At 36.6% G+C, this 27,470-nt stretch overlaps 1 protein-coding gene across 3 annotated transcripts in view; it reads right to left on the bottom strand.

Annotated features, from left to right (window-relative positions):
* Nucleotides 1-1,325: 1,325 nt before the first annotated feature.
* LOC120861342 (protein SCAF11-like) overlaps nucleotides 1,326-27,470 on the bottom strand; it is a 92,657-nt gene continuing 66,512 nt past the window's right edge. For 2 of the 3 annotated variants that reach the window (XM_040236988.1, XM_040236990.1), the window contains 9 exons: nucleotides 13,694-13,752; nucleotides 13,410-13,519; nucleotides 12,380-12,481; nucleotides 10,565-10,671; nucleotides 7,215-9,911; nucleotides 6,175-6,518; nucleotides 4,815-5,033; nucleotides 4,345-4,464; nucleotides 1,326-4,074 (listed from right to left, as the gene is read on the bottom strand). In XM_040236988.1, the coding sequence (XP_040092922.1) occupies nucleotides 3,928-4,074; nucleotides 4,345-4,464; nucleotides 4,815-5,033; nucleotides 6,175-6,518; nucleotides 7,215-9,911; nucleotides 10,565-10,671; nucleotides 12,380-12,481; nucleotides 13,410-13,519; nucleotides 13,694-13,752 (3,905 nt within the window). In that variant the 3' untranslated portion in view covers nucleotides 1,326-3,927. The remainder of the gene's footprint in view (nucleotides 4,075-4,344; nucleotides 4,465-4,814; nucleotides 5,034-6,174; nucleotides 6,519-7,214; nucleotides 9,912-10,564; nucleotides 10,672-12,379; nucleotides 12,482-13,409; nucleotides 13,520-13,693; nucleotides 13,753-27,470) is intronic. The other variant, XM_040236989.1, reaches the window with a different exon arrangement.

Genomic DNA, 27,470 nt, shown 5'->3' with positions numbered 1-27,470 from the left:
CAACTTTCTCATCAGTAGAAAAAATTATTAGTTTTATAGACACAAAAACACAAATGTCTGACAAGGTGCCTGTCACTGCACACGTTCAATATGCTATTATTGTACTAATCCTTTAGAAAACTGTGGTATGATTAAACCTGGTAATATGTGAAGAATCCAGTAATTCCTGGCACATAGTAGGTGTGCAGTTTAATCAATGTTAAGACCCTAAAAACAAGAGCAATCTTACATGCTATCACAGTATCAAAGTAGGAACCAAAAGTAAACAAGAAGCTCAGACAGTGGAGGGACTATGACCTAGTACACTCAAGAGAGCAACGTGGCATCACATATCCAAGTTAAAAATGTGTATCTTGAAATTCAATGTAACCTTGTAACAGACTCAGAGATAATCCAGTGTTCATTAAAACATTTTAATAAAACTTCAAAATGTAATTTAAGATGTCCATCAACAGAGGAACACAACATAGCCCTAGAATATGGACATCAGAATATATCTTCAATTTATTAAGGGGCACAGAAATACAGAACAGTTTACAGACTTATTCATGTGCTAGGGGAAAAGATTTGTGAAACCTATTTTCCTAGAGCCTTAAAAAGTGTTATGTTTTGAAGAATTTGGGAAAAATAACTTCCTGATGATTCCTCTGCACAGAACAATCAACTTAGGAAAACAATGGATTTTAAACTAAATGTAACTTAAGAAATTACACTTTGTGTATATAATTACATCTTAAAATTTTTTACAGGGAAATAAAAACTTCTAGGAATCAATCCCCACAGAAAATAATCTGAAATGGGTATGATCTGTGTATAAGGAGGCTTACATCATTTGTATCAGTACAACTTATATCTACTAATTTCATTATTTAGTAAAAACAGCTTAGCACCCAATATTGGAGGACTGGTTCCAGTAATGGTGTATCTGTGTGATACTATATGGCTGTTAAAAACCACGCTGCACAATATTAAAATGGAAAATTCTCAATACATCAAGTGAAAAGGATGTTACAACATAGTTATGTGCAATTTGATCAGTGTTAGTGGTTACCTTTAAATGGTAGGATTAGGGACTATTTTTCTTACTTTTCTGCTCTTTAGATTGCTTTTTAATAAAAGCATTTCTAACTTCCTACAATGATTATGTAATGCGTGCTTAGAGCCAACTTCAAGCTTTCTTTACAGCCTGGACATTTATGTAACTATGCTGCTAGTCCAGCTACTTTGGTACAAATTCAAGAAATACTGCAATCCGCCTGAAAAGTTAAGATGAGGTGAAAAGCCATCATTTCCCAGGAATCTTAACAAAACATTAAAGACACTACTGTGTTTATCAAAAGAATTTATTAGAAAATATTACATACTACATATCTGTTTAAAGAGTATTGTTTCAGTAGACAGCACTCCATCCTCATACTACAATGTCTCATGGACCATGGAACAACCAGTGTGCTTCTGAAGCCACATCTCTTGGATGGAACATTTACGCAGTACATACTGTGGCCATTTAAAGGAAGATAATGGAAAAACTGTCATTATCAGAGGGGAAACAACCCAAATTTTTGGAATGTTAAAATAACAACTAATTTTAGTCTCAAAATTCTAGGCATCACTATCGCCTAAAACATCAGTCAATGTGACTAGTAAGTTAGAGGGACCAAGGTTTCAAAGATCAAGTTAATACTGAATCTTCATGTATAACGAGAAATCTGCAACCCCACAAAATGTTTTTAAGTTTGTACACATGCAACTTAAATTGCTGATAAAAGAATGGGGAATATTAAAAAGCAATGTATTCTTTTTAACATAAAGCATGCACTTTCTAATACATTCTTAAATATTTCAGTTGATTCTAGTCCAATAATATTATTTCAAGTGCACTCTAACCAGTACCCCAACCAGAGTACATACCTGTTATTCAAAAAATGTGTATTAAGAATTCAATTAACTCATGGTACTGCTACCAAAGATATGAGACTTTAACTCTTGACCACATCATTTATTTTTTTCAAAACTTTTAAACACGTTTGCACAAGCTAAATGGTATAAAGCAAATTTTAAACTTGTCACCCAACTCCCAAATGTCACTGAAAGACGTAGGAAAAATATGTTGTGTGATTAATCAACTTAGGCAATTTACTACAAAATTTTCTACATGTGAACTAGCTTTAATCCAAAATCGAAAGTTCAAAGAACTGTTTTTTAGAAACATGAAGTTCTAAAACTTTAGAGTCCAAAACCAAAACAAATGAGGAGGTGTGTGTTGATAATTGAAACACTGTCTTAATATTTTATTAGAAGAAATATACTTTCAAAACTCTTGCCCCATCATAATCTTAACATAAACTTTAATTAAAAATATATATAAATCAGTAGAATACCGTATTACAAACGCCCAGAAATGCACAATAAAGATCGGAAATTGCTTGGAAATATTTCTAACACTTTTTGGGATTATACTCATAATCAAATAAAGACTATGAAGTAGCACAATCAGTACTGGGGCCAACATTTCAAAACTTGCCTATCAAAGCTAGCACCAGGAAAGTATTATACACATAAAACTGAGAAAGAGAAGATCTTTACTTCAGAAAAGCACAGTCCTGGAGTATTGCTTTCGCTATTTAGCTAGCATAAGGGTCAGCCTGTCTCACTGAGGCATATATCTATCTTTACGCCATTAACATCTGATCCAAAGTGCTTTCCAGTTATCTGGTATCTGTTGAAAACTGTTACTGGAATGAAACAGTTTATCATGAAGTTACTCCATTTTTTCTTCCAAGATGCCAAATAAAATAATAAGGCTAGAACATTTTAAACTTACTTTTAATAAAAATGAACATATTCTAGTACTTAAAAAAAAACAAACCTCAATCTCTAGCCCTTGAAAGCCTTACCAACACTCCATTATATTTAATTCCTCTCCTTTTTTCCAAAACACAGGTTTTAATGTCTAGAATTTTGTAACATGGTTACCAAATTAACAATTAATTCACTGTAAAGCATTTGGAGATTTGCCCAAGTGTAAGAAGAATTTCATTAGTGATTAACAGATGAGCAACAACGTGAAAGCCCCTGAAGCGAATATCATGATTTTGCCTTAGACTTAAAAGCAATTTTCCAGTTGGCACAAACAGTTTACCATTTCTGATGAGCAGAAGATATTACGGAAGAACATAATTTTTACAACACTTTTTCCAAACAGGTCTTCTAAATTCAACAGAGCTGAGACTGCCAAAGCTGTAAATCTAGCAAATCAAACTGCTTCAAATCTCAACTGGGGAAAAGAAGGCACAAAAGAAAAAACAAGCAGCGTAACGTTTATTTGGTGACACAACAGGTGAACAGTGTTCTAAAGTTTTTAACACTGAATTTTACTCGTGATAGTATCTTCTACCTAAGCAATTTATTCAGATGTGTGCTTTAAAAATACATATTAAGAACCCTGCAATTGGTATGTTCTCTTATTAGAAATATTCTTCATGGTAATACATTATTTATCTTTCTATAATTAGAGAGAAAAATCATAAGACCATTTTTTATTTTTAGCCTGACAGAATAAATGTATTATATATATCTCTTCCAAAACCAGTGCACTCTGAAGTTTCTAATTTATGCACTCCATTGTTCAAAAACCTGTACATCTTCCAGTATCCACAGTATAACACAGTCCTAGTAAAAATGCATATTCTTTTAAACCCTTTACTTTCCCTTGAATTTTATTTGGGGGGAGGGATGGAGGAAAGATATAGATATTGCGGTGCAGAACTATATTTATTTAGAACAAAACATTATATCCTACATTAAAAAAGATAATTTTATCAAAACCAAGTTTCAATCACAGTTATGTATGATTCTCAGTTAAAGGTACATGTTGAAATTGCACTTTGCAGATATCTCGTCAGTGTCCTTTCTAACGCTCCCACTTCAGCACATGTTTTTATCAGCAGACATAGGTTCTTCCAGAGTTTTCTTTTGGCTTCCCTTCCGTGAATATTTGTATTTGTCTACATAGGCTTTAACCAGATTTGCCACTTTAGTAGAATTTACTTCTCCACTCTTACTATGACACACCTGTAAAAAAGAAGAAGGAATTTTTTTTTCATATTTAAAGGGATTAAAGGGAAAGTTCTTTGAAAAACAAATACCCCAGAGACATAATCAGACATTTTTACATGTTTCGTATCGCCTAGAAGGTGTATGTTTCATTTTCTCCAAAGGGAAAAAAGCTGATTAGCAGAAGCTACCTCTTACTATTTTAATTAGATTTAATTAAGCATTCTTTTATTAAAATAGGGATGTTCAAAATAATATGTACATAACTCCACTAAAACTATAACTTACTTTATCTACTGCTTTTCGTACAATCTCTTTATATTCTTCCTTGGTGATATCTTTATTTTGATAAAATGGCTTAATGGCCAATTTTACCTCCTGTGCTGCTTTTTCTTGAATTTGCAGTTTCTGATAAGAGGAAAATGTGTAATTATTACTTGCCCAATCTCAAACTTTCAAAAAAATTATTTAAAAATATAAAATTGAAAACACTGCACATTTACATTACAAGGAACTGTTCCAGTATTAGTGTCATAGATATAAAATATTTATTTACTAACACAATCAAACATTTCTAAAAATAAACAAGAAATACAACCAGTAATTCAATGGGCACCAACACATGTAGACAGAATTCTTTAAATTGGAATTTAAGACTATCAACAATAAATTCCCTTTACCACTTATACAACAGAAAACTGTTATTTTATCATAATCATACGTAGAATTATATAGGTTGCTCTCAACTTTGAACTTGCCTTGTCTGTCTTCGAGCTATCTGCGGAGGCTTCCACTGTAACACTTACTTTGCTTTCTGCCAATTTTACAGCAGCATTAGAAGCTTTGCTGTGACTTGATGACGCAGTATTACCAGAACTTGGTCCCTGAACTGTTCCCATATTTCCTGGGGCTGCTGTCGGAGCAGGCAAGACTGGTGTACTCATGTTATTACTTACATGAGAAGCACTAGGAATACCCTGTTTTAAAGAGGTATCATCAGTTAATGAATTATTTGTACTCAATAAAAGATGTTTAGTTACCTATTAGACATTAAAAAAAGAAAAAAATCAAGGCAATTTAATACTTAAGTACTTAGGAGAAATGTCTATTTCAGGTAATTTTTATCTAAAGGACTGTGAAGAAAAATGAGCAACATTCTTAAATAGAATGTCATGATGACTTTTAAAATATATACATATTATAATGTTCTGACAGTAACACTAAAACCAACAAGAGAGAAAAGCAGCATTAATGACAATATCTTTCCTATAAGTATCTTTAAGGTAGGTACCCCACTTTAAAGATAGAGGAAAATAAGACAGTGAAGTCAAATGGCTTGCATGAGTTGATAGCAGAAAAAGACATAAGATCCCAAATTCCCACTTTCTGGCTGTTCCAACTGTATCCTGCTGCCAGCAATCTAGAATTTCTGAGATATAGACATGGAATAATAAAGCAACACAACCATTACAAGTTGTTATTCCAATCTACTATATGCCCAAGAGGCACTTCTTTCTTTTTTTAGCATGATAAATTCATGAAAATGAAACACATACAGTAATGCACAATGAACAACTTTATCTGGCGTCAGTCTGAACAAGACAGTACTAGCTTTATCACAGCATCCAATCACAACAAGTTCCCAGCCCCCAAAAGTCCGATAAAAAAGGGAAATTTTTTCAAGTATCCATCACATGATTCTAGTTTGCCTCATAATTTGGTTTTCTTAAACTTACCAAAAAACTTGTTTGGATATCAGCACCAGCATGTATGTAGCTTAGATTGGATAACATGTATTCATTTTCTTATTTGGAACTGGGAGGTTTGGGGAAGGACAGTGAAAGAGGGGTTATAAAGATTTACCGTGAAGTGAAGTGAAGTGAAGTCACTCAGTCGTGTCCGACTCTTTGCAACCCCATGGACTGTAGCCCACCAGGCTCCTCCGTCCATGGGATTCTCCAGGCAAGAATACTGGAGTGAGTTGCCATTTCTAAGTCTAATCAAAAAAGCCACTGTATATGGATATTGAGCAAGAAGCCCTTTCTTGAACACCCATCCCTAATAGCTAAATGTTTACCATGGCGAATGCTGACTACACTGGAGTGGCTGAAAACATACCTGCAACTGCTTTCCGTCTGGCTGTGAAGCAATGTAGCTGACTTGCTGGGATGGTGGAGGAGGGGGCGGTGGTGGCGGTAGTCCCTGAGATACACCGCTAGGAGCCGCCACCTGCATGAGAGGGACTCCTGTGTGCAGATGCAAGGGCAGCTGAGGATGAATGCTGAACGGACTGCGCTGGATGTTCATCAAAGGAGCAGGAACACCCACTGGATATGGAAACATATTCACAGGCTGGTGCGCACTCATGTGCTGCTGCACTGCGCTCACTTGTGGCTGCATCATAGTTATAGGCAGCTGAGGACCATCACCCTGTTGGTTTGCTTGGTCTTTCAGATTAGACTCTATCAAAAGAAAAAAGACTTATGAAAAAATTCATGTTACAAATTTCCTTAGAGAAACAAAGAGCCACTGGTTACTGTAAAACTAAATACCAATTAACCTAAACCAATCCAATTATTCCGTTTAATCCTGTCATTCCTAAATAATGTAGGATGATTTTCTAACTGAAATAAATATTCAATCAAAATTATTTTTAAGAATAACTTCACACAATAACATTGGACAACACTAGCAAAGAATCAGTAGCTCAAGAAACTTACTAGTAAAATAATCATAGAATTTAATTACTTAGAAAGTTAATCACTTTTTAAAATCTTCAACAGCTCTTTTCTTGCGAAAAGTCAACTCAGTGTTCTTAAGAAAAGTCAAGGAACGATACATCTTTTTTAGCTGAGTGACTTATTAAACAATGATCAAAAAAATTCAAGTGCACACATCCGATATAAATGAAATAGAATTTAAATCCTTCATACAATTATTTCAAATCCCTCTACTGTAGCAAATTATACATAAAATATTTAGGTCTTTGGCAAGGCTGGGGGCAGGCATGGGGTGAAAAAAATATACTGTTTATTACATAAAATGAGGTTCAATTTAACATAAAACTATAAACAGAGATCACTTCAATCCATACAAATAAGGTATTAAATTTATAATCTCTCTCTTCAAATACAAGTGTTTGTAAATAAGCATGTTACCCTGTTCAGCCGTCTCGTCGTCTTGTCTCATCCACCCAGACTGTGGGCCTGAAGAACTCCTGCCTCGTCTCGAGTAGTAGTTCTGTACATCTGCTGGCAGGGTCTTTCTCACAGCCCAGCTCGATGCGGATGTCCACCCCGACCTGTCGGCTGGTGTATCAAAGGAGAACTCTTGCTCACTTTTTCGTTTATAGGGTTGCTGCTCCACAAACTTGAAAGTCTCATTCCCTGAACTGTTTGAATTCCCTGAGAGGGGTTTTCGGTTTTGCCACCTGTTTTCATTTTGATCTGTATAGGCAAAACCACCTCTATGGTTACCTCTACCACGGTTACCTCTACCACGGTTAGACATCCAAGCTGAACTAAAGTTTTTATTCCAAGAATTCCCTGAATTCTCATTTCTGTTTTCTTCCCAATGAGAATCTTTTAACTTTTCTGGATTTCTGGTCCTCGGATCAGGCCCAGAATTTATTTTTTCTGTTACCCAAGTGGGACAGTCATTTCTATGTTTGTCAGCAGAATTTGAATCATCAGCATCTGGACTGATGTCATTTTTTTCTTTTCTTGTATTTTCATTCTGTTTCTCTGAGTCACTCTTTCTGTATCGATCATTCCCTCGTGGACATCTCCAACCATCGTTTGCCCATCTCTCTTTCCATCGAGGAGAGTAACTGTCCCTGTCATTTCTACCAAATGATGAACCCTTACTTTTTGTTCTAGATCTTGATGATGACCTCGACCGTGATCTGGATCGAGACCACCTTCTCATTCTCCTTTCTCTATCTCGGTCTCTCCTCGACCCATCTCTATCACTCTCTCTTTCTCTGCTCCGGGACCTGGATTTTTCTCTTGGGGAGGAATCTTTTACTCTGGACTGAGATCTTCTGTTCTCTCTTTTTGGGGAGAGTGACTCAGATCTTTTGCCTTCCTTAGCACTATCTCTTTTTGGAGACCGCGACTGAGATCTCCTCCTTTCTCTTGCACTATCCTTTTTGGGGGACTGAGAACGAGATTTTCTCCGTCCTCTAACAGATTCTTTCTTAGGAGACGGTGATCGAGACTTCCTGCTGTCTTTTCCAGTTTCTCTTTTGGGAGATGGAGACTGAGACCGCTTCTTTTCTCGGGCAGTATCTCTGTTGGGAGACCAAGTTGTAGATGGAGAGTGAAATCTAGATCTTCGCGTACGAGGCTTTTTGGCTTTATCTGTCACATCTACTGGGTTTTCAGATGGTTGAGATACAGTTTCAACCTTTTCATTTGCAGGATCAGAGGATGACATATTCTTTTGGGAACTGTGCTCCACAGAATTTTCATCAGCATTTACAGATGGTTTAGCATCAGCATTTACAGATGGTTCGATTTCAGATTCATTTCGGTCACTGCAAAATGAATCACATTCCATAGGTATCATTTCATTATTGTCCTCACTAAAATGCTTCTGAATCAGTGCAACATGAGTTTTAGGCAATTCTGTAGATCTGGGATGTTCAACCAAAGATTCAGTCTTTTCTTCTGAAGATTTGCCCAATTTGGTGTTAGGACTTTTTTTTAATAAACTATTTTCAGAGTCTTGAATACTATTGAGAGTTTCATTCCCTGAAGTATCACATGTTGCAATTATTTCTGCATCTTCATTTTCAATATGCCCAAGCAAATGAACCTCTGAACTCTCAATAGATTTTCTGTCCACTGCTTGTATAACTCCACTCTCAGAAGATTCTAATTTGGGACTGTCAATAAGCTGTTCTGTTTTTACTGTAGAATCTCTATGATCAATAATTTTTACTATAGGACTCTCCATAACTTTTTCTTCATTAACTATCGACTCTGCATTCTCAGGTAACTCACCTAAGCCTGATGCAGGTTGGTATACTTCAGATCCTGAACATCTAAGAGAACCATTTGGAGCATGATCTATACATATATCTGCTTTTATTTCTGATTCTGAAGTTTCAGCTATTGGGTCTTGATTTTCCAATGGATCACTTCCTTTTTTGGAAGTGCTTACAGAAATCTCACTTTCCAGACATAAAACATTAGCTTCTATACCTGTATTCTCAACTTTTTGAACTTCCTCCTCCCCTCCAAATAACACAGGAGGATCTTGGGTATCAGACTCAGAATGTAAAGTTTCTACTCTTTCCTCTGTATCATGGGTCTCGGCACATTCTTCACTCTCTTTTAACGGCTCACTGCAACTTCTTAAGCCATTAGCAGACTCACTCTCTACATTTATCTGCACAGTGTTAATACTTTCTACATCTGATTGGTATTCTTTCTCTAACTCAGGTGGTATGTCAGTTTCTGCTACTTCTTCATCAACTGAATCACTGGAAGATGATTTTTCAGGGGGAGGCACAGAGCTTCGAAGTTTCTTTTTCAGTAAAGGTAGTTTTCTTCCTCTTCTTACAGACTTCCGTTTTGGAGCCTGCCTTGTTTGCTTCTCTGACTCATCTAAAGAGGAAACACTTACAGATGGATTATTGTTATCTGGGGCATCACACCCAGAAATATTTGATACTGGGGATCTCTGAGACTGACTGACTGGTTCAGCTCTTGTGTTACGTGTAGATCTTCTTGTAGGAGTTGCTGCTGCAGGTTTTCGTCTTGATCCTCTGGTGTTTGAGGTACCAGAAGTTTGCTTCTTCTCTTCCCCTTCTTGAGTATGTGCTAATGCATAGCCTTTGCAAGAAGTACCTAACAGTATACAAAAAGAAAAATAAGTGTATGATTCATCAAGTGATAAGAATTTGGCTTCAGCTTTTTTAGCATAAAATAGACATCTATAACAGGGTGAAACAAAATATACTTGTGAATCAAATTATTAATAAATGCATAGTTACTAACATCTGAGTAATACCAATTTTTGAAAGCTACTGAAATGAGTTATCCCAAGATTTGAATCCATGTGGGCAATTCTCTAGTGAAAAAAACAAAAGAAAATATTTGGTCTGTTAATTGCCATTTGCTCTATGAATCACTTATTACCTAGGCAAAAGCAGGACACAACAGCTATCCACAAATAGTAAAGACTCGAACTATTTGTTCACAATTCATAGGAAATATTACTTCTAAAATTCAGTGGTTTGAACACTGAACCCTTAAACAAAAAGGAAATTACTAATTAGTTCCTCAAAGACATGAAGTTGTAATTTCTTAATGTAAAAGGATTTTCTAGTTGCAACAATTTTAAAGTCAAGTCACTGTACAAATATTTATAGAAATATCTAGGACTCATTATCTATACCTTGTTTTACAGCATTTCTAAGTTATCAACACTCATACTTTTCATGAGATTGAAAGAGGCTTAGTAATTTTTTTTTAACTAGAAAGAAATTCAAAAACTTTACCAAAATTTTCTAAAGATATGGTACTTGTTGGAAGAATAGTTCTTGGCAACACAGAAGAGACGAGAGGAAGGACTTCTATTTCAATATTCCAGGGTATAAAACTAATTCTGAAAATTTAAAACAAAGACATTTTTGTTTAAATAATAAAACCAGCAATTTAAAAGTATTAATTTTCCAAATAAGCTAGCTATTTTAAAATATAGGTGCTTAAATTATTTTTTGCCAAACAGCTAAAAATGTAAATTTAAGGTTACTCATAGTAATCAAGATGGCTACCAACTGACTACAAAAAATAAAAATATAAAAAACCTTCTAAAAGATGCTTTTTCAATAAATTAATAGCAAAGTATTATCCAGGGCAACTTAATACATAGTAGTTGACTCTCATTTAAATAACTTAATGCAATTATTTTGTCAAGAATTGTAACTTTTTTTCACTACGTTAAAAATAACCAACCTGGATAATAAAATGTAGATAAATAAAATACACAAATGAAATGTACAGATTTTTAGTGCATAGTGTGATGACTTCTGACCAATGCATCCACATACCTGTATAACCACTACCCCAAATAAGAAATAGAACACTTCCACCATCCCAGAAAGCATCTTCCTGACCCTTGTTCCCCATCCTATTTCCAGGCAACCAAAAAGATAATTTAGTTGAGTTAATCAGATTAAGTTTTAAAGAAATTAGCAAGGTAAAAGGGGAGTCAGTCCATAAATAAATAAAAACGTAACAAAAACTGAAAGGAAAGCTATCACTTGAATTTTTTGTGAGATTTCTTTATATTTTTATGGCATATATCAAGGCAAAAAATATCAAAATACATTCTTAAAAAGGAAAAAAGTACTGCAACTGATTTCTATTGCTATGTTATATGCTAAAATTCCTCAATCTGAGGATGATGGCTCTTCAAAGTTCCCAGGATCCCTATGGACATGCTAAGACCCCAGTTACTGCAGTCACACCAAATTCAATCTTCCTACTCTTGACTCATATTTGTTCAGTCAGGTCTCCTAACAAAAGACTATTTCATCCAGTCTAAGGTGAGATTCTGGAGGACAAAAGAAGCTTGAAAAACAATGTGCAATTTGCACATACACAAAAATATACAGCTCTAAGGGAAATTTTCATATTTTACAGATCTGGACTTTGTCTAATTTTACTTATTTATATTCCACTGTTACTCCTAGAGGACGAAGGCCCTATGCAGAATTCCATTACAGTGACATATAAAAGTTATAGTTATAGGAATGAATATAAAACTCTAGCAAGGAACTTAATCTTTACACAGGTGCTAGATTTAAGTACATATCATGTACCTAGCTAGCAATGTGCTAATAGTTTCAGGGCTTACACTATGAGAGAAAAGGCTAGGCTATATAGAGAGTCATGAATGTCAGGGCAAAGTAGGGACTTGATCAAGCAGTTGTTTAGAATAACATTTCGGAGACGGAAGTGTCGTGACAAAAGCAATGCTTCAGCCAACAGCACATAGGGAAGACTGGAATGGAGGAAAAGATAACAGAAGGATGAAAGATCTGAACGCTAATACTAATAACGAACCTTATCACGTAGGTGTTCTCCCCGTTAAAGAAATCAAATTTTTACATTTATTAAACAAATAAATACAATATTCTTTATTTTTCAAGGGGTTCCTTAAATAGAGACCTTTCATTAGGCATCAGAAACACCAAGGTTTAATTAAACAAAACTTTCTTAGAAACGTAACTATTGAATATCTCTGTATATAAGATATTATCTTATCCACACATTAGCATTTAAACATTTTAGTAAACAATTTTTTTTACCTTCCAATTCCAGGTAATGTATCAGGAAACCATGATAATTCCAGTTCCTGTCTCTTCTGCCTAATCAAAGCACTGATCTCATTGACTTCTATAAATTCTGTACTAAAAGATAAATTTTAGATCCTCATCAGAATTCCAAAATTTTAAGTCCAGAATAACAATTGGGTTATATCATAAACAACAGAAATTTTCATATCCAGCATTATAAGTCACATTAAAAAAAAAGAAAGAAACTTTTTCTATCTAAACACTTTTCAAAATGGACCCATTCCTAAAGTAACTTAAATTTTTATATTACAAATAAAAATGGAACTAATCTAACTTGTGGCCACTTTTAAAAAGTCAATTCAGACTAATATTATTACTATTGAAAAAAAGAAGTAATACTATTTCTTTCCCATGAACCGAAGCTGCAAAGAGCAGTTTTTAGCCGAAAGTGTAAGTGCAATAGTTTGCCATCTGAAACTACGCATAAAACAAAGGAAGAAAATAAAGGAGGCATGGTTATTTTTATAACCCAAAATAGGCAGAGTTCAGTTTTTTAAAAGGCACTGAAATGTAATTGTTTTCTTTGGTACCTTGCCAATCTTTAAAGTTAAATCACAATCATAATCTGTCTTGTTTATTCAACCAGGTCCGTTATTTTTAAACCTCAACTTAATCTTCAAATTCCACAAGTATCTACACAGCATCTATCATACAGTCACAATGGATTAAAAAATGACTGGGTCTACTCTGAAAGGGTACCCCATAATTTAACAGCTTAACAACTAGCCTACAGCTCTATCATATAAAAATCTGTGTACAACTTAATTTATTATTAAGGAAAAGGAAGTCCACTAGCAGTCACTGAATAATAGACAATCACAAAAGAAGGTTCTCTTTATTTGCCGAAAGAAACAAAAACAAAAAACAACATGGGCTTTCATAACGTTGTTGGGCCAAGTTTAAATTTCTACCAAAAGTTAACTGTAATAAATAAAACATCAAATATAAAAAAAAGCATCAATTAAAAGTAAAAAATACTAACCAGTAAGCTGTACAGGCAAAAGAAGATTCTCCAGTGTGACTACTAGAAGAAAAGACATTGGAGAAAAACTTTCTGAAGCACTGATTTGTATATGGATTTGATCTTCGAGGCTAGAAAAGTAAAATGAGGTTGGTGAAACACCAAAAAAAAAAATAAAAAAACCCTTCCATAATAGGTAGGACATAGTTACATTTAAATATTTTGATGTACCTGAGGCACCAGAGTTATGTACCAAACAATCATAAGTTGTTATCTAAGAAAAATATTTTTTTATTTCAACAAACCTTGTTTGTCTTTATTATTGAATTTTTCTTTCCTCCCATCTCATTGTATTTAGAGTTTCCTGTACAAAGACACAAAAAGATCTTGCCTTAATTTTTATTTTAAAAGGTTTTAAACCAGTACTAATATTGGCATATTGACGAGAAGGTTAAAATATGTATAAAAATTACTTTTAAAGTAATAGTACCTGCATTTATATAATTTTTCCAAATGCTAGTTTCATCTTGGTAAGCCACAGACAAAAGGAAAATATAAGAGGCCACAATACAGAAAACTAGTGAAGCATGTAAAATTGCTATGCTTAGAGCATTAAGTATCGAAACTTTAGTCAATATGTTCTGGCACTATGTGCAAACTTAAAGTGTCTTGTAATATTAAGCATATAAAAGAAATCAAATTATTTAATATCAATAATACACTTAATATGTCCTTTCCAGTTATGACCTAAACAGGTACTATTAACTCACCACAAGCAGGAGCTGACCAGGGGAACTGAAACCATCAGCCCTTTTCAACCATAAAGTACCATTTAATCACCAACCTCAGTAAGTACCCTCACCATCCTCCTCAAATTGTATGGAATTAGGAAAAGGAGAAGTCTTGATTAAAACGGCTTTCTGCTATAGCAATGTTTTTGGTTGTATTGCTTACAACTTATTTTTTGGTTTTACATGTCCATTTCTATGGATACATTCTTCCAGGTTAACAAAGATAAAGGACAAATAGCTCCTGCTAACCACAAAAACTGTTGAAGATTACTGCTCTTGGTTTTTCTTTACCATAAAGCATGTCTTATTAGTCATCTCCACCTATGAATACACTTGTCTGCAATAAACTGCTGCTGGTACTGCCATTGCTCTCTCCTCAGAACTCTGGGTAAAGTCTACAGTACAAACGACAACTGGTCTTTCAATCTCCAGCCAAGCTCGTCTCACAAAGGCCAATCTAACTTTGTTCAAAATAAATCAGCCTAACTGGGAGGCCAAGTTCCTGCTACTGCAAGATCGTAGTATTTTGGGTTTCTTTCGTCAGTCCAGTTGGTAACAGCCTACTTTCTACTTAATAGCATACTAAATTTTAAGTTATTATACAACAGTTGTTTGCTTTCATGCTATTACTCATCTATCACACATGTCCCACCCAGAACAGCTGTAACAAATTACATTTCATACTGGGGAGAGGACATTTTCATATTGCCAACATCCGCTGTATCATCGAAAAAGCAAGGGAATTCCAGAAAAACATGTATTTCTGCTTTATTGACTATGCCAAACCCTTTGACTGTGTGGAGCACAATAAACTGTGGAAAATTCTGAAAGAGATGGGAATACCAGACCACCTGACCTGCCTCTTGAGAAATCTGTATGCAGGTCAGGAAGCAACAGTTAGAACTGGACATGGAACAACAGACTGGTTCCAAATAGGAAAAGGAGTACTTGTCAAGGCTGTATATTGTCACTGCTTATTTAACTTATATGCTGAGTATATCATGAGAAATGCTGGGCTGGAAGAAGCACAAGCTGGAATCAAGACTGCTGGGAGAAATATCAACAACCTCAGATATGCAGATGACACAACCCTTATGGCAGAAAGCAAAGACGATTAGCCTCTTGATGAAAGTGAAAAAGGAGAGCGAAAAAGTTAGCTTAAACATTGAAAAAACTAAGATCATGGCATTCAGTCCCATCACTTCATGGCAAATAGATGGAGAAACAGTGGAAACAGTGGTAGATTTATTTTGGGGGCTCCAAAATCACTGCAGATGGTGATTGGAGCCATGAAATTGAAAGATGCTTACTCCTTGGAAGGAAAGTTATGACCAACCTAGACAGCATATTCAAAAGCAGAGACACATTACTTTGCCAAGAAAGGTCCGCCTAGTCAAGGCTATGGTTTTTCCAGTGGTCATGTATGGATGTGAGAGTTGGACTATAAAGAAAGCTGAGCGGCAAAGAATTGATGTTTTTGAACTGTGGTGTTGGAGAAGACTCTTGAGAGTTCCTTGGACTGCAAGGAGGTCCAACCAGTCCATCCTAAAGGAGATCAGTCCTGGATGTTCATTGGAAGGACTTGTAAAGCTGAAACTCCAATACTTTGGCCACCTCAGGCGAAGTGCTGACTCATCTGAAAAGACCCTGATGTTGGGAAAGATTGAGGGCAGGAGAAGGGGACAATAGAGGATGAGATGGTTGGATGGCATCACCGACCTAATCAATGGACACGGGTTTGGGTGGACTCCGGGAGTTGGTGATGGACAGGGAAGCGGGCGTGGTGTAGTCCATGGGAGTTGGACACGACTGAGCGACTGAACTGAACTGACTGGGGAGAGGAGTGCTGATGGAGTTCCAGGAATTTATCTTCTTACCCCTTATTATACATTTAAAAGATGATACGGATTTTTTTTAAATGATTAAAGAAGCCAGGAATAAAAATGTGATAGGTACCCAACCACAATCTCAGAAGTAACAATTTCATTTAACTAGATGGACACTTGCTACATTGTAGGTACACTGTAGTTTTTAAGCCCTAAGGATGCTGAGTTGTTCTCAATCAGGTTTTGCTCACTCAATACTGAAGGAGGACATACAGTTTACAAAGCATTCCTTCACTTGGAAGTCTCTGTTGGGAAGCCACCACTAGGTGAAATGCTCTCTACGGGAAGAACTGTTACTTTTCTGGCCAATGCGAAGCATGAAAATCTAGTCCCAAAGCTATTTCACATATTTCTGGCTAATTCACAGGTAATTAATGAGCAGTTCCAATTGTGGATATGTCTAAATTGTGGTTTCCTAGAGATCATTTCACATGTTCACTTACTAATCTATCCTTTGGACAACAGTGATACAGTTTTTCATTTTTATAAAAGTAATGCATATACGTACTTTAAGAAGTCAAACAGCACTTCTGGACTTATTTTAAAAACATTACAGCAATTCTCATTCTTAATTCAGCTCCACCAAAGCACCCATCACATGTTCATACTTCTCTGGGCTTTCCTGGTGGCTCAGACAATAAACAGGGAGACCAGGGTTCAGTCCCTGGGTCGGGAAGATCACCGGGAAAAGGGAATGGCTACCCACTCCAGTATTCTTGCCAAGTGAACTCCACGGACAGAAGAGCCTAAGGGCTATAGCCCATAGGGTCACAGAAGAGTTGGACACAACTGAGAAAGATATAGACACTACTCTATCTTGTTATTTTTGGTTTCAGATATTTTCCTTAAAAAAAAATTTGTTTTTTCTCCAGACGATAGACTTCTGCTCCTCCACAAATGGTTTTTAGCTGCACTGTGCAACACAAGGAACTGACCCCAGCAGGGGAAGCGCAGAACCTTAACCACTGGGTCACCAGGGAAGTCTCCAAATATTTTTTTTGATGTATCAACAGTTGATGTAAGCAATGTTGCATTATCTAACTATATAAACATTCTCAGCAAGACCATGTACTGAATTACAATTATTTTTTTTGTACAAGTACTTCCTTTCCCTATGGCTAACGATGGCTTTTTCTTGTTTTCAGTTCAGTTCAGTTCAGTCGCTCAGTCATGTCCGACTTTCGCAACCCCATGGACTGCAACACGCCAAGCCTCCCTGTCCATCACCAACTCCCAGAGTTTACCCAAACTCATGTCCATTGAGTCAATGATGCCATCCAACCATCTCATCCTGTGTCGTCCCCTTCTCCTCCTGCCCTCAATCTTTCCCAACATCAGGGTCTCTTCAAATGAGTCAGATCTTCGCATGAGGTGGCCAAAGTATTGGTATATGGTTTCAGCTTCACCATCAGTCCTTCCAATGAACACCCAGGACTGATCTCCTTTAGGATGGACTGGTTGGACCTCCTTGCAGTCCAAGGGACTCTCAAGAGTTTTCTCCAACACCACAGTTCAAAAGCATCAATTCTTTGCCATTCAGCTTTCTTTATAGTCCCAACTCTCACATCCATACATGACCACTGGAAAAACCATAGCCTTGACTAGGCGGACCTTTCTTGGCAAAGTAATGTCTCTGCTTTTGAATATGCTGTCTAGGTTGGTCATAACTTTCCTTCCAAGGAGTAAGCATCTTTCAATTTCATGGCTCCAATCACCATCTGCAGTGATTCTGGAGTCCCCAAAAATACAATCAGCCACTATTTCTACATCTATTTGCCACGAAGTGATGGGACCGGATGCCATGATGTTAGTTTTCTGAATGTTGAGCTTTAAGCCAACTTTTTCACTCTCCTCTTTCACTTTCATCAAGAGGCTCTTTGGTTCTTCTTCACTTTCTGCCATAAGGGTGGTATCATCTTGTCTTTATGTTGTATTGTCAGTCATTAATTGAACTAACTCTACAACACAAGTATAGATCTCTTCATACATTCAAATACATCAGTTCCATCAGGTTTGCGCCTCATTCTCTTGGAAACACTTTTCCTCTGCCCTGCTCCAATGTGAACTGGTAACTTTCTAAAAGCTGTTGCTCAACTGTCATTCTGGGATTCTCCTCTCTTACAATTCCCCCTTTTCCTGGGACAGAACTCATTTCTTACTGCTTTTTTCCTCCTTTTCTGTTTCTTTTAGGAACTCATTTTTCTGAGTCTCACATTGTTCCTTTGTTTACTTTCTCATTAAGTGACACAGACATATCCTCCAGTATAATGAGAAAAGATGTTTAAGAATGAATTTTTGAGCTCTTATTTTAAAACGTATCTATTTTGCCCTAACACTTGACTGGTGGTTTGGCTGTATATCAAATTTCTAGGATAATAATTATTTCCCCCAGAATTTTCAAGGTAGTGCTCCACTGCTTCATCTGTTATTGGCAACATTCTTTTACACATGGTCTATTTTCCCTCTCTAGAAGCTCTTCAAATATATGCAGAGTCTAGAATTCTATCAGTGTAGTTCATTCCTTGTTTACAACTCATCTTCCACTTCCATTCAACTTTTTAAACTTCAGCCATAATATTCTTAATTCCCAAAACTTTTCTTTTTTTAGTATTTTCTTACCTCATTAATGAAATATTCCTTCTCTTATCTCTGAGGATATTAATTTTCAAGTAACTCCCTGTTTCCCAGCACTGGGTTTGTTCCATCAGGTTCCTTTTCTTTGTCTATGTATCCATCTCTATTACCTGGAGGCTCCCTTACCCTCTGGTGGTCCTTGACTATTTGTGGAGCACTAAGATACTGACTGAGGACAATGTGGATAAGTGGTCAGTGCTTTTCAGGGGGTTTCACTGTAGGGTGATAAAGCAGAGAGACCTGGCTATTTCATTCAAAAATTTCCAAATGGCAATATCTCCAAGTCTTTTAAAGCAAGGACAATATCCTGGAAGATATCAATACCTTCTATCTTCCACTTTGGGAACAAGCAAGACTGCAAGTGCTTTGGGAAATGATCATGGGTAGGGAGGTGGAGACCTCAACATTTGCTTCAATTTCCTTCTCTTTACTCTGTTGTCTCCTCTACCCTCATTCGTGCCAGAGTTTAATCTGATTTAATTACTCATTTAAAGAGTAAGCCTCCTGTTTGCCTGGGTAGACTCCCCTTACCCTATACAGCCAAAAATCTGCAGGATAAACTGCTCCTTTAAAAATTTTAACCAATTTTGTTTTCAGCACCACCCCATACACCTGCTTTCAGATATAACATAGGTCCCCAGACCAAAGACTAAGGTTCTATGGTGTGTGATTTGATTTGATTCTCAATGTCACTCTCCATGAAAAGTCTGGGTTTCAGTTTTCTACTAAGACAGTTTACTATTAATATGCACCTCAAACAACCATTTTCAAGCCTCTCTTTTATGGACATCTTTCATCAGCTGTCCTTCTCTTCTGTTTTGTGGCTTAAATTTTTATTTTGATTCCTTTATGGTCTTTTCTGTAGGGCTCTGAGAGGGATCAGAGAATTAAACAACTGCTCAATCTGTTACACTTACCTGGAAACTTATTTTTTTTAATTTAGTATATCTGAAAAGATGTTTAAATGACAACATCTTTTTCTGCAAAACAAGCCAGTATAATAAAGGCTCTGATCTTGGAGCCCAGTAGTACTTGACAGGTACCCAATTAAGATTTGATTAATTGATTCCAAATTAACAGAGCCCTAATTACATGGATGTAGTGTGTATTTAGGGAAGTAGTCCACTAAGAAATGTCTTAAAAGGGGATACTTTTTATAAACTATATCAGTTATAAACTATTAGCCCAAACCAAAGACTATTATGTTCATTCCAAGAACAAAGTATATAAAGGAGGTATAAAAAAAAAAACTGTGGAAAGTCTCAGTTATCTATCTAGAATGACTGAAGAATGAGTGACATTTTCTTACCAGATTTGTCAAAAGGTATGCAGTCTAACACTTTACAATACTTACAGTGAGACAGCACCATATTCACTAAATGAAGAAAGTAAAGTTCATACAATTTTATCAGAGTCACAGATAATTTAATAGAAAAACTAACACAAAACCCAAATGGCTAAACTTCCAATAAAATTATCTATTAGGCCTGCTGGAGTTTTAACTGTTATACTAAAAATTTCTAATCCAAATAAAAGAATTTCACAATTTCATACGCTCTATTCATTAGTTTTAGTACATATAATATAAAGATAATAACCTAAAGGAGAAATTCACACATCAATGTTCAAAGAACAGCCCCTCCTCACTTCGAAAAACTTGAAAAAATTAGATACTAAACCTCACTGCTTCTGAAATCTACTATTAAAAAAAGACAATATTTCCTCACAAAGTCCTTTCATAAAAATAAATTTAAATTATCCTTTGGGCAACCATTGTTCCTACTCAGTCTAACTGGATAAATACATTAAAATGTACTTAATTTGCACAACTTCCCACTAATTCTACCTTCACCATACCTTTCATCTTAATTCCTTTCTCAGTTCAAACGCCTACATTTAAGAGTCCAAGGTTGCTTCCTTCTTGCATGACAGGTTCATTAGTGCCCCTAAATTTCTGAGACAATTGCAAGTAACATTTACAGATTCTCTTAGTTTTCTAATGAGGCACTTTGTTAATAAAACCGTACCTAAGAAACCTCATAATTAATGCAAAAATTCAAGGTTAAAACTCAAGCTCTACAGCCATTCCTGAAGCTATGATTTACAAACTTTAGTCTAAGAAATAAAAAACTATTATCTATTACATTTCTGAAAGGATACACAAAATAATCAAAGTTAACTGGTCTGCTAAGTAGGGAGCAGACATTTGGCTCTTTATATCGAGCCATTAGAAAAAGGTAATAATTTAAGTTATGAAGATTGTCAATTCAGTCATTTCGGTCCCTCAGTGGTGTCCAACTCTCTGTGACCCCATGAATCACAGCACGCCAGGCCTCCCTGTCCATCACCAACTCCCGGAGTTCACTCAAACTCATGTCCATCGAGTCAGTGATGCCATGCAGTCATCTCATCCTCTGTCGTCCCCTTTTCCTCCTGCCCCCAATCCCTCCAAGCATCAGAGTCTTTTCCAATGAGTCAACTCTTCGCATGAGGTGGCCAACGTACTGGAGTTTCAGCTTTAGCATCATTACTTCCAAAGAACACCCAGGGCTTATCTCCTTTAGAATGGACTGGTTGGATCGCCTTGCAGTCCAAGGGACTCTCAAGAGTCTTCCCCAACACCACAGTCCAAAAGCATAAATATTGTTCAGCTCAGTTGCTCAGTCGTGTCCGACTCTGTGACCCCATGAATCGCAGCACGCCAGGCCTCCCTGTCCACCACCAACTCCCCGAGTTTACTCAGACTCACGTCCATTGAGTCGGTGATGCCATCCAATCATCTCATCCTCTGTCGGCTCCTTCTCCTCCTGCCCCCAACCCCTCCCAGCATCAGAGTCTTTTCCAATGAGTCAATTCTTTGCATGAGGTGGCCAAAGTACTGGAGTTTCAGCTTTACCATCATTCCTTCCAAAGAAATCCCAGGGCTGATCTCCTTCAGAATGAACTGGTTGGATCTCCTTGCAGTCCAAGGGACTCTCTAGAGTCTTCTCCAACACCACAGTTCAAAAGCATCCATTCTTCGGCACTCAGCCTTCTTCACAGTCCAACTCTCACATCCATACATGACCACAGGGAAAACCTTAGCCTTGACTAGACGGACCTTAGTCGGCACAGTAATGTCTCTGCTTTTGAATGTGCTATCTAGGTTGGTCATAACTTTTCTTCCAAGGAGTAAGAGTCTTTTAATTTCATGGCTGCAGTCACCATCTGCAGTGATTTTGGAGCCCAAAAAACAAAGTCTGACACCGTTTCCACTGTTTCCCCATCTATTTCCCATGAAGTGATGGGACCAGATGCCATGATCTTTGTTTTCTGGATGGTGAGCTTTAAGCCAACTTCTTCACTCTCCTCTTTCACTTTCATCAAGAGGCTTTTTGGATCTTCTGCACTTTCTGCCATAAGGGTGGTGTCATCTGCATATCTGAGGTTATTGATATTTCTCCCAGCAATCTTGATTCCAGCTTGTGTTTTTTCCAGCCCAGCGTTTCTCATGATGTACTCTGCATATAAGTTAAATAAGCAGGGTGACAATATACAGCCTTGATGTACTCCTTTTCCTATTTGGAACCAGTCTCTTGTTCCATGTCCAGTTCTAACTGTTGCTTCCTGACCTGCATACAGATTTCTCAAGAAGCAGATCAGGTGGTCTGGTATTCCCATCTCTTTCAGAATTTTCCACAGTTTATTGTGATCCACACAGTCGAAGGCTTTGGCATAGTCAATAAAGCAGAAATAGATGTTTTTCTGGAACTCTCTTGCTTTTTCCATGATCCAGCAGATGTTGGCAATGTGATCTCTGGTTGCTCTGCCTTTTCTAAAACCAGCTTGAACATCTGGAAGTTCACAGTTCATGTATTGCTGAAGCCTGGCTTGGAGAATTTTGAGCATTACTTTACTAGCGTGTTTGATGAGTGCAACTGTGTGGTAGTTTGAGCATTCTTTGGCATTGCCTTTCTTTGGGATTGGAATGAAAATGGACCTTTTCCCATCGTGTGGCCACTGCTGAGTTTTCCAAATTTGCTGTAGACAACCTCAAAGTGAGAGGCTTATAGTAAGTAACAAAATCATGCTTTAGCAATATTCTGTAGTGGGAAGAGGCATTAGACATGGAGTAGAAGACTGGATCAAATTCTGCCTGCTCCAACTCTGTTATCTGGCCAAGATATTTAGCCTTTTAAAACGGTTTTAAAGTTTATAATTATGAATGATTTTGAACATTCCATAAAGCATTAAAAATCACACCTACAGAACAGATTTAACTGTTAACTTTTAGTTATTTTACTTTTATACTCATCTCTTTGTTTCTGCTCTTTGTTACAGGCATAGATCAGTTACCTTTTTATTATCAGGTAGTTACAGCCAAAGACAATCAAATACTAAGTACTTAACTACCATTACAACCTTGATACTCTGGAAAATGCCACATAGAAACAGAATCACTATTCACAACTTTAAAACTTACTAGAAAAAAAAAAAAACACACAAAAACAAGCTAATATACTATATGTCACTGAAGTTTATTTTAAGAACTTAAATTATTTATGTACCACTATGAGAGGATAATGGCCAATTAAACTCTCAGAGTACATTATTTTTTAATTACAGAAAATTTCAAACACAAAATAGAACATTATAATGAAATCCGATTATACCCATATCCCAGTTTCCACAATTATTAATTCACATCCACTGTTAATTTTATTACTACTATCTTAAGTAATTTTGAAGCAAACTATAAACATCCTATCATATTCATGCATAACTATTTCAGCAGATAACTAACTTTAAAAGATGTGTTCTGTTGGGGAAGTTATCAATAAACAAAATATATCCAATAACTCCTTATTACCAAATACCAATTTCAATTTTTCAAATTTCAATTTTCTCCAACTGTCCATAAAGTTATCTTTTACTTTCCTTTTACAACATATTAGAATAAGGATCCAAATAATCCAGCTGTGACTGGTTCAATGTTTCTGTCATCTCTTTTAATCTACAGGTTCCCACTCCCACTTCTCAACTCCCTCCAATTTTTTGACAGAAGAAATCAGGTCATTTGTCTGTGTTCTCTATGTTTTGCTGATTTATCTCCTTGTTGTCACTTAACATGCATCTCAGTCTCTGTTTGTCTGATAGCTCAGCTGGTAAAGAATCCGCTTGCAATGCAGGAGACCCTGGTTTGATTCCTGGGTGAGGAAGATCTGCTAGAGAAGGGATAGACTATCCACTCCAGTATTCTTGGGCTTCCCTTGTGGTTCAGCTGGTAAAGAACCCACCTGCAATGTGGGAGACCTGTGTTCGATCCCTTAATTGGAAAGATCCCCTGGAGAAGGGAAAGGTTACCTACTCCAGTCTTTTGGCCTGAGAATTCCATGGACTATATACTCCATGGGGTCACAAAGAGTTGGACACAACTGTATGACTTTCACTTTCACTTACTGATCACTGCCTAAATGGTATGATGTTCATTTACAAAATGCTGATGTTCTAATTCCATAATTTTCAATTATTTGCTGAAATATTTCTATAAGAAATGAACTTTCCTTTACCTTGATGTACATTTTCAATTACCTTGATGTAAAGCTTATATAAAAAAGGGAAGGTAGATGTTTGTATCTTTCCTTTCATATATTGGCTTTAAAAATGAGTCTAAACCAATACAATGTTATAAAGCAATAATCCTCCAATTAAAAAATAAATTTTAAAAGTTCAGTTAATTTCCTAGCATCCTCTAAAATAGACCAATTAGTCTGCTTATTTACCAGTTAGTCTGCAATTAGCATGATGAACTCATTAACTTTGACAAATCTGACAGGTTTCAATTACTGTCCCTTTTCATATAGTTACTGAATATTATCACCTCTTTTGATGCTTAAATTGTTCCATTTTTGGCTAGAGGAAACCCAATCTATTGTTGATTCTTATTGAATCTATAGTTGATTCTTGTTCAATCTATAGTTGATGCTTGAGACTTTTTGTTATAATCCTAGCACTGCTTTGAAAGTTTCCTTGAGCTCTATTATAAAATGTTCTAGGCATATATTATTTAGTTACTACCTCAAACCTGGAAACATTTATTTATTTCAAGGAACCCTGGTTCTTTTATTTGGAAAACACAAACTGGGCATCAGAACTGGGTCACAGTGTTTTCTTACCACTTAGAATTTTTCTGAATTACTGAAAAAGCCCTTTTGGACTTTGTAGTGGGTTGAAAGTGTCACCCACCCCCCCAAAAAATTCATGTCCACCTTGAACCTCAGAATATGACACTTAGAAATATAGACATGGCATACACAATTAAAGAAGATTGACATGAGATCATACTGGATTAGAGTGGGCACTAAAACCAATGAGTATGTCCTTATCAGAGATAAACAATGATACAGAGAAACACAGAGCAGAAGACCATAAGAAGACAGAAGCAGAGATTCCAGAGATGCAGCTACAAGTCAAAGGATATGAAGGCCTGCCTGGAACCACCAGAAATTACGGCAAGAGGCAAGGAAAGAATCTTCCCTAGACCCCACAGAGGCAGCAAGGATCTGGCAACACCATGACTTCAGACTTCTAACCTCCAGGGACGATCCTAAGATGGCAGAGGAATAGGACAGGGAGACCGCTTTCTCCCCCACAAATTCATCAAAAGAACATTTGAACACTGAGCAAATTTCACGAAACAACTTCTGAATGCTGGCAGAGGACATCAGGCACCCAGAAAGGCAGATGTCTAACCTCCAGAACAGTGAAGAAGTAAGTTTCTGTGGCCTTAAGTCACCAAGTTTATAATGAATTCTAGTAGCAGCCCAAGCAAACTAATATAGACATAGTTTTTTTTTAACTAATAAAAATGAATATATGGGTATATAATAAATTGGTTAAGACTTCATAAACCTTCATTAATTCAGAATCCAATTTTTTCTAACTACTTTTCATCCCAAGTTTGTTGATAACCATTTCTCCAACAGTATCATCCTCTATGCTATCCAGAACAGTGGTGATTTGCAGAAAATATACTCAATAAATACTTAATACCTTTGTAGAGTGATGGTTGATAAATGGACTATCATTGTGATAATTTTAAAATGTATACACATATCAAATCATTATGTGTGTACCAGGAACTAACATAGTGTTGTAGGTCAACTGTATTTCAAAAAGAAACAATCAAACTCAAAGTAAAGAGATGGCAGTGACAGGCGGAAGAACTGATGAAGGCAGTCAAAATGTACAAACTTCTAGTTATAAGTTAAGTACTAGGGATGTAATGTACAAGCATGATAAATGTAATTAACACTTCTGTATGTTATACCTGAAAGGTGTTAAGAGAGTAAATCCCAAAACTTCTCATCACAAGGAAAAAATTTTTTCTATTTCTTTAATGTTGTAACTATATGAGATGAGATGATGGATGCTTACCAAACTTTCTGTGATAATCATTTCATAATTTTCAGTTCAGTTCAGTCGCATCTGACTCTTTGCGACCCTATAGACTGCAGTACACCAGGCTTCCTCGTCTATCACCTCCTCCTGGAGCTTACTCAAACTCATGCCCATTGAGTCAGTGATGCCATCAACCATCTCATCCTCTGTTGTTCCCTTCTCCTCCTGCCTTCAATCAATGCCAGCATCAGGGTCTTTTTCAGTAAGTCAGTTCTTCACATCAAGTGGCCAAAGTATTGGAGCTTCAGCATCAGACCTTCCAATGAATAGTCAGGACTGATTTCCTTTAGGATGGACTGGTTGGATCTCCTTGCTGTCCAAAGGACTCTCAACAGTTTTCTCCAACACCACAGTTCAAAGGCATAGATTTTTCAGCACTCAGCTTTTTTTATAGTAAAACTCTCACATCCATACATGACTACTGGAGAAACCACAGCTCTGACTAGACGGACCTTTGTTGGCAAAGTAATGTCTCTGCTTTTTAATATGCTGTCTAGGCTGATCATAACTTTTCTTCCAAGGAGCAAGTGTCTTTTAATTTCACAGCTGCAGTCACCATCTGCAGTGATTTTGGAGGCCCCCAAAATTGTCTGTGCCGTGAAGTGATGGGACCGGATGCCATGATCTTAGTTTTCTGAATGTTGAGTTTTAAGCCAACATTTTCACTCCCTTCTTTCACTTTCATCAAGAGGCTCTTTAGTTCTCTGCTTTCTGCCATAGGAGTGGTGTCATCTGCATACCTGAGGTTATTTGATATTTCTCCCGGCAACCTTGATTCCAGCTTGTGCTTCATCCAGCCCAGCATTTCACATGATATATTCTGCACATAAATTAAATAAGCAGGGTGACAATATACAGCCTTGACGTACTCCTTTTCCTATTTGGAACCAGTCTTGTTCCACGTCCAGTTCTAACTGTTGCTTCTTGACCTGCATACAGATGTCTCAGGAGGCAGGCAAGGTGGTCTGGTATTCCCATCTCTTGAAGAATTTTCCATAGTTTGTTGTAATCCATACAGTCAAAGGCTTTGGCATAGTCAATAAAGTAGATGTTTTTCTGGAACTCTCTTGCTTTTTCCATGATCCAGCGGATGTTGGCAATTTGATCTCAGGTTCCTCTGCCTTTTCTATATCCAGCTTGAACATCTGGAAGTTCACAGTTCATGTACTGCTGAAGCCTGGTTTGGGGAATTTTGAGCATTACTTTGATAGTATGTTAGATGAGTTCATTCGTGCAGTAGTTTGAGCATTCTTTGGCATTGCCTTTGTTTGGGATTGGAATGAAAACGGACCTTTTTCCAGTCCTGTGGCCTCTGCTGAATTTTCCAAATT

This window comes from Oryx dammah, unplaced genomic scaffold (assembly GCF_014754425.2).
Source record: "Oryx dammah isolate SB20612 unplaced genomic scaffold, SCBI_Odam_1.1 HiC_scaffold_11232, whole genome shotgun sequence".
NCBI lineage: Eukaryota > Metazoa > Chordata > Mammalia > Artiodactyla > Bovidae > Oryx > Oryx dammah.
This window is presented reverse-complemented; position numbering and strand designations above follow the sequence as displayed.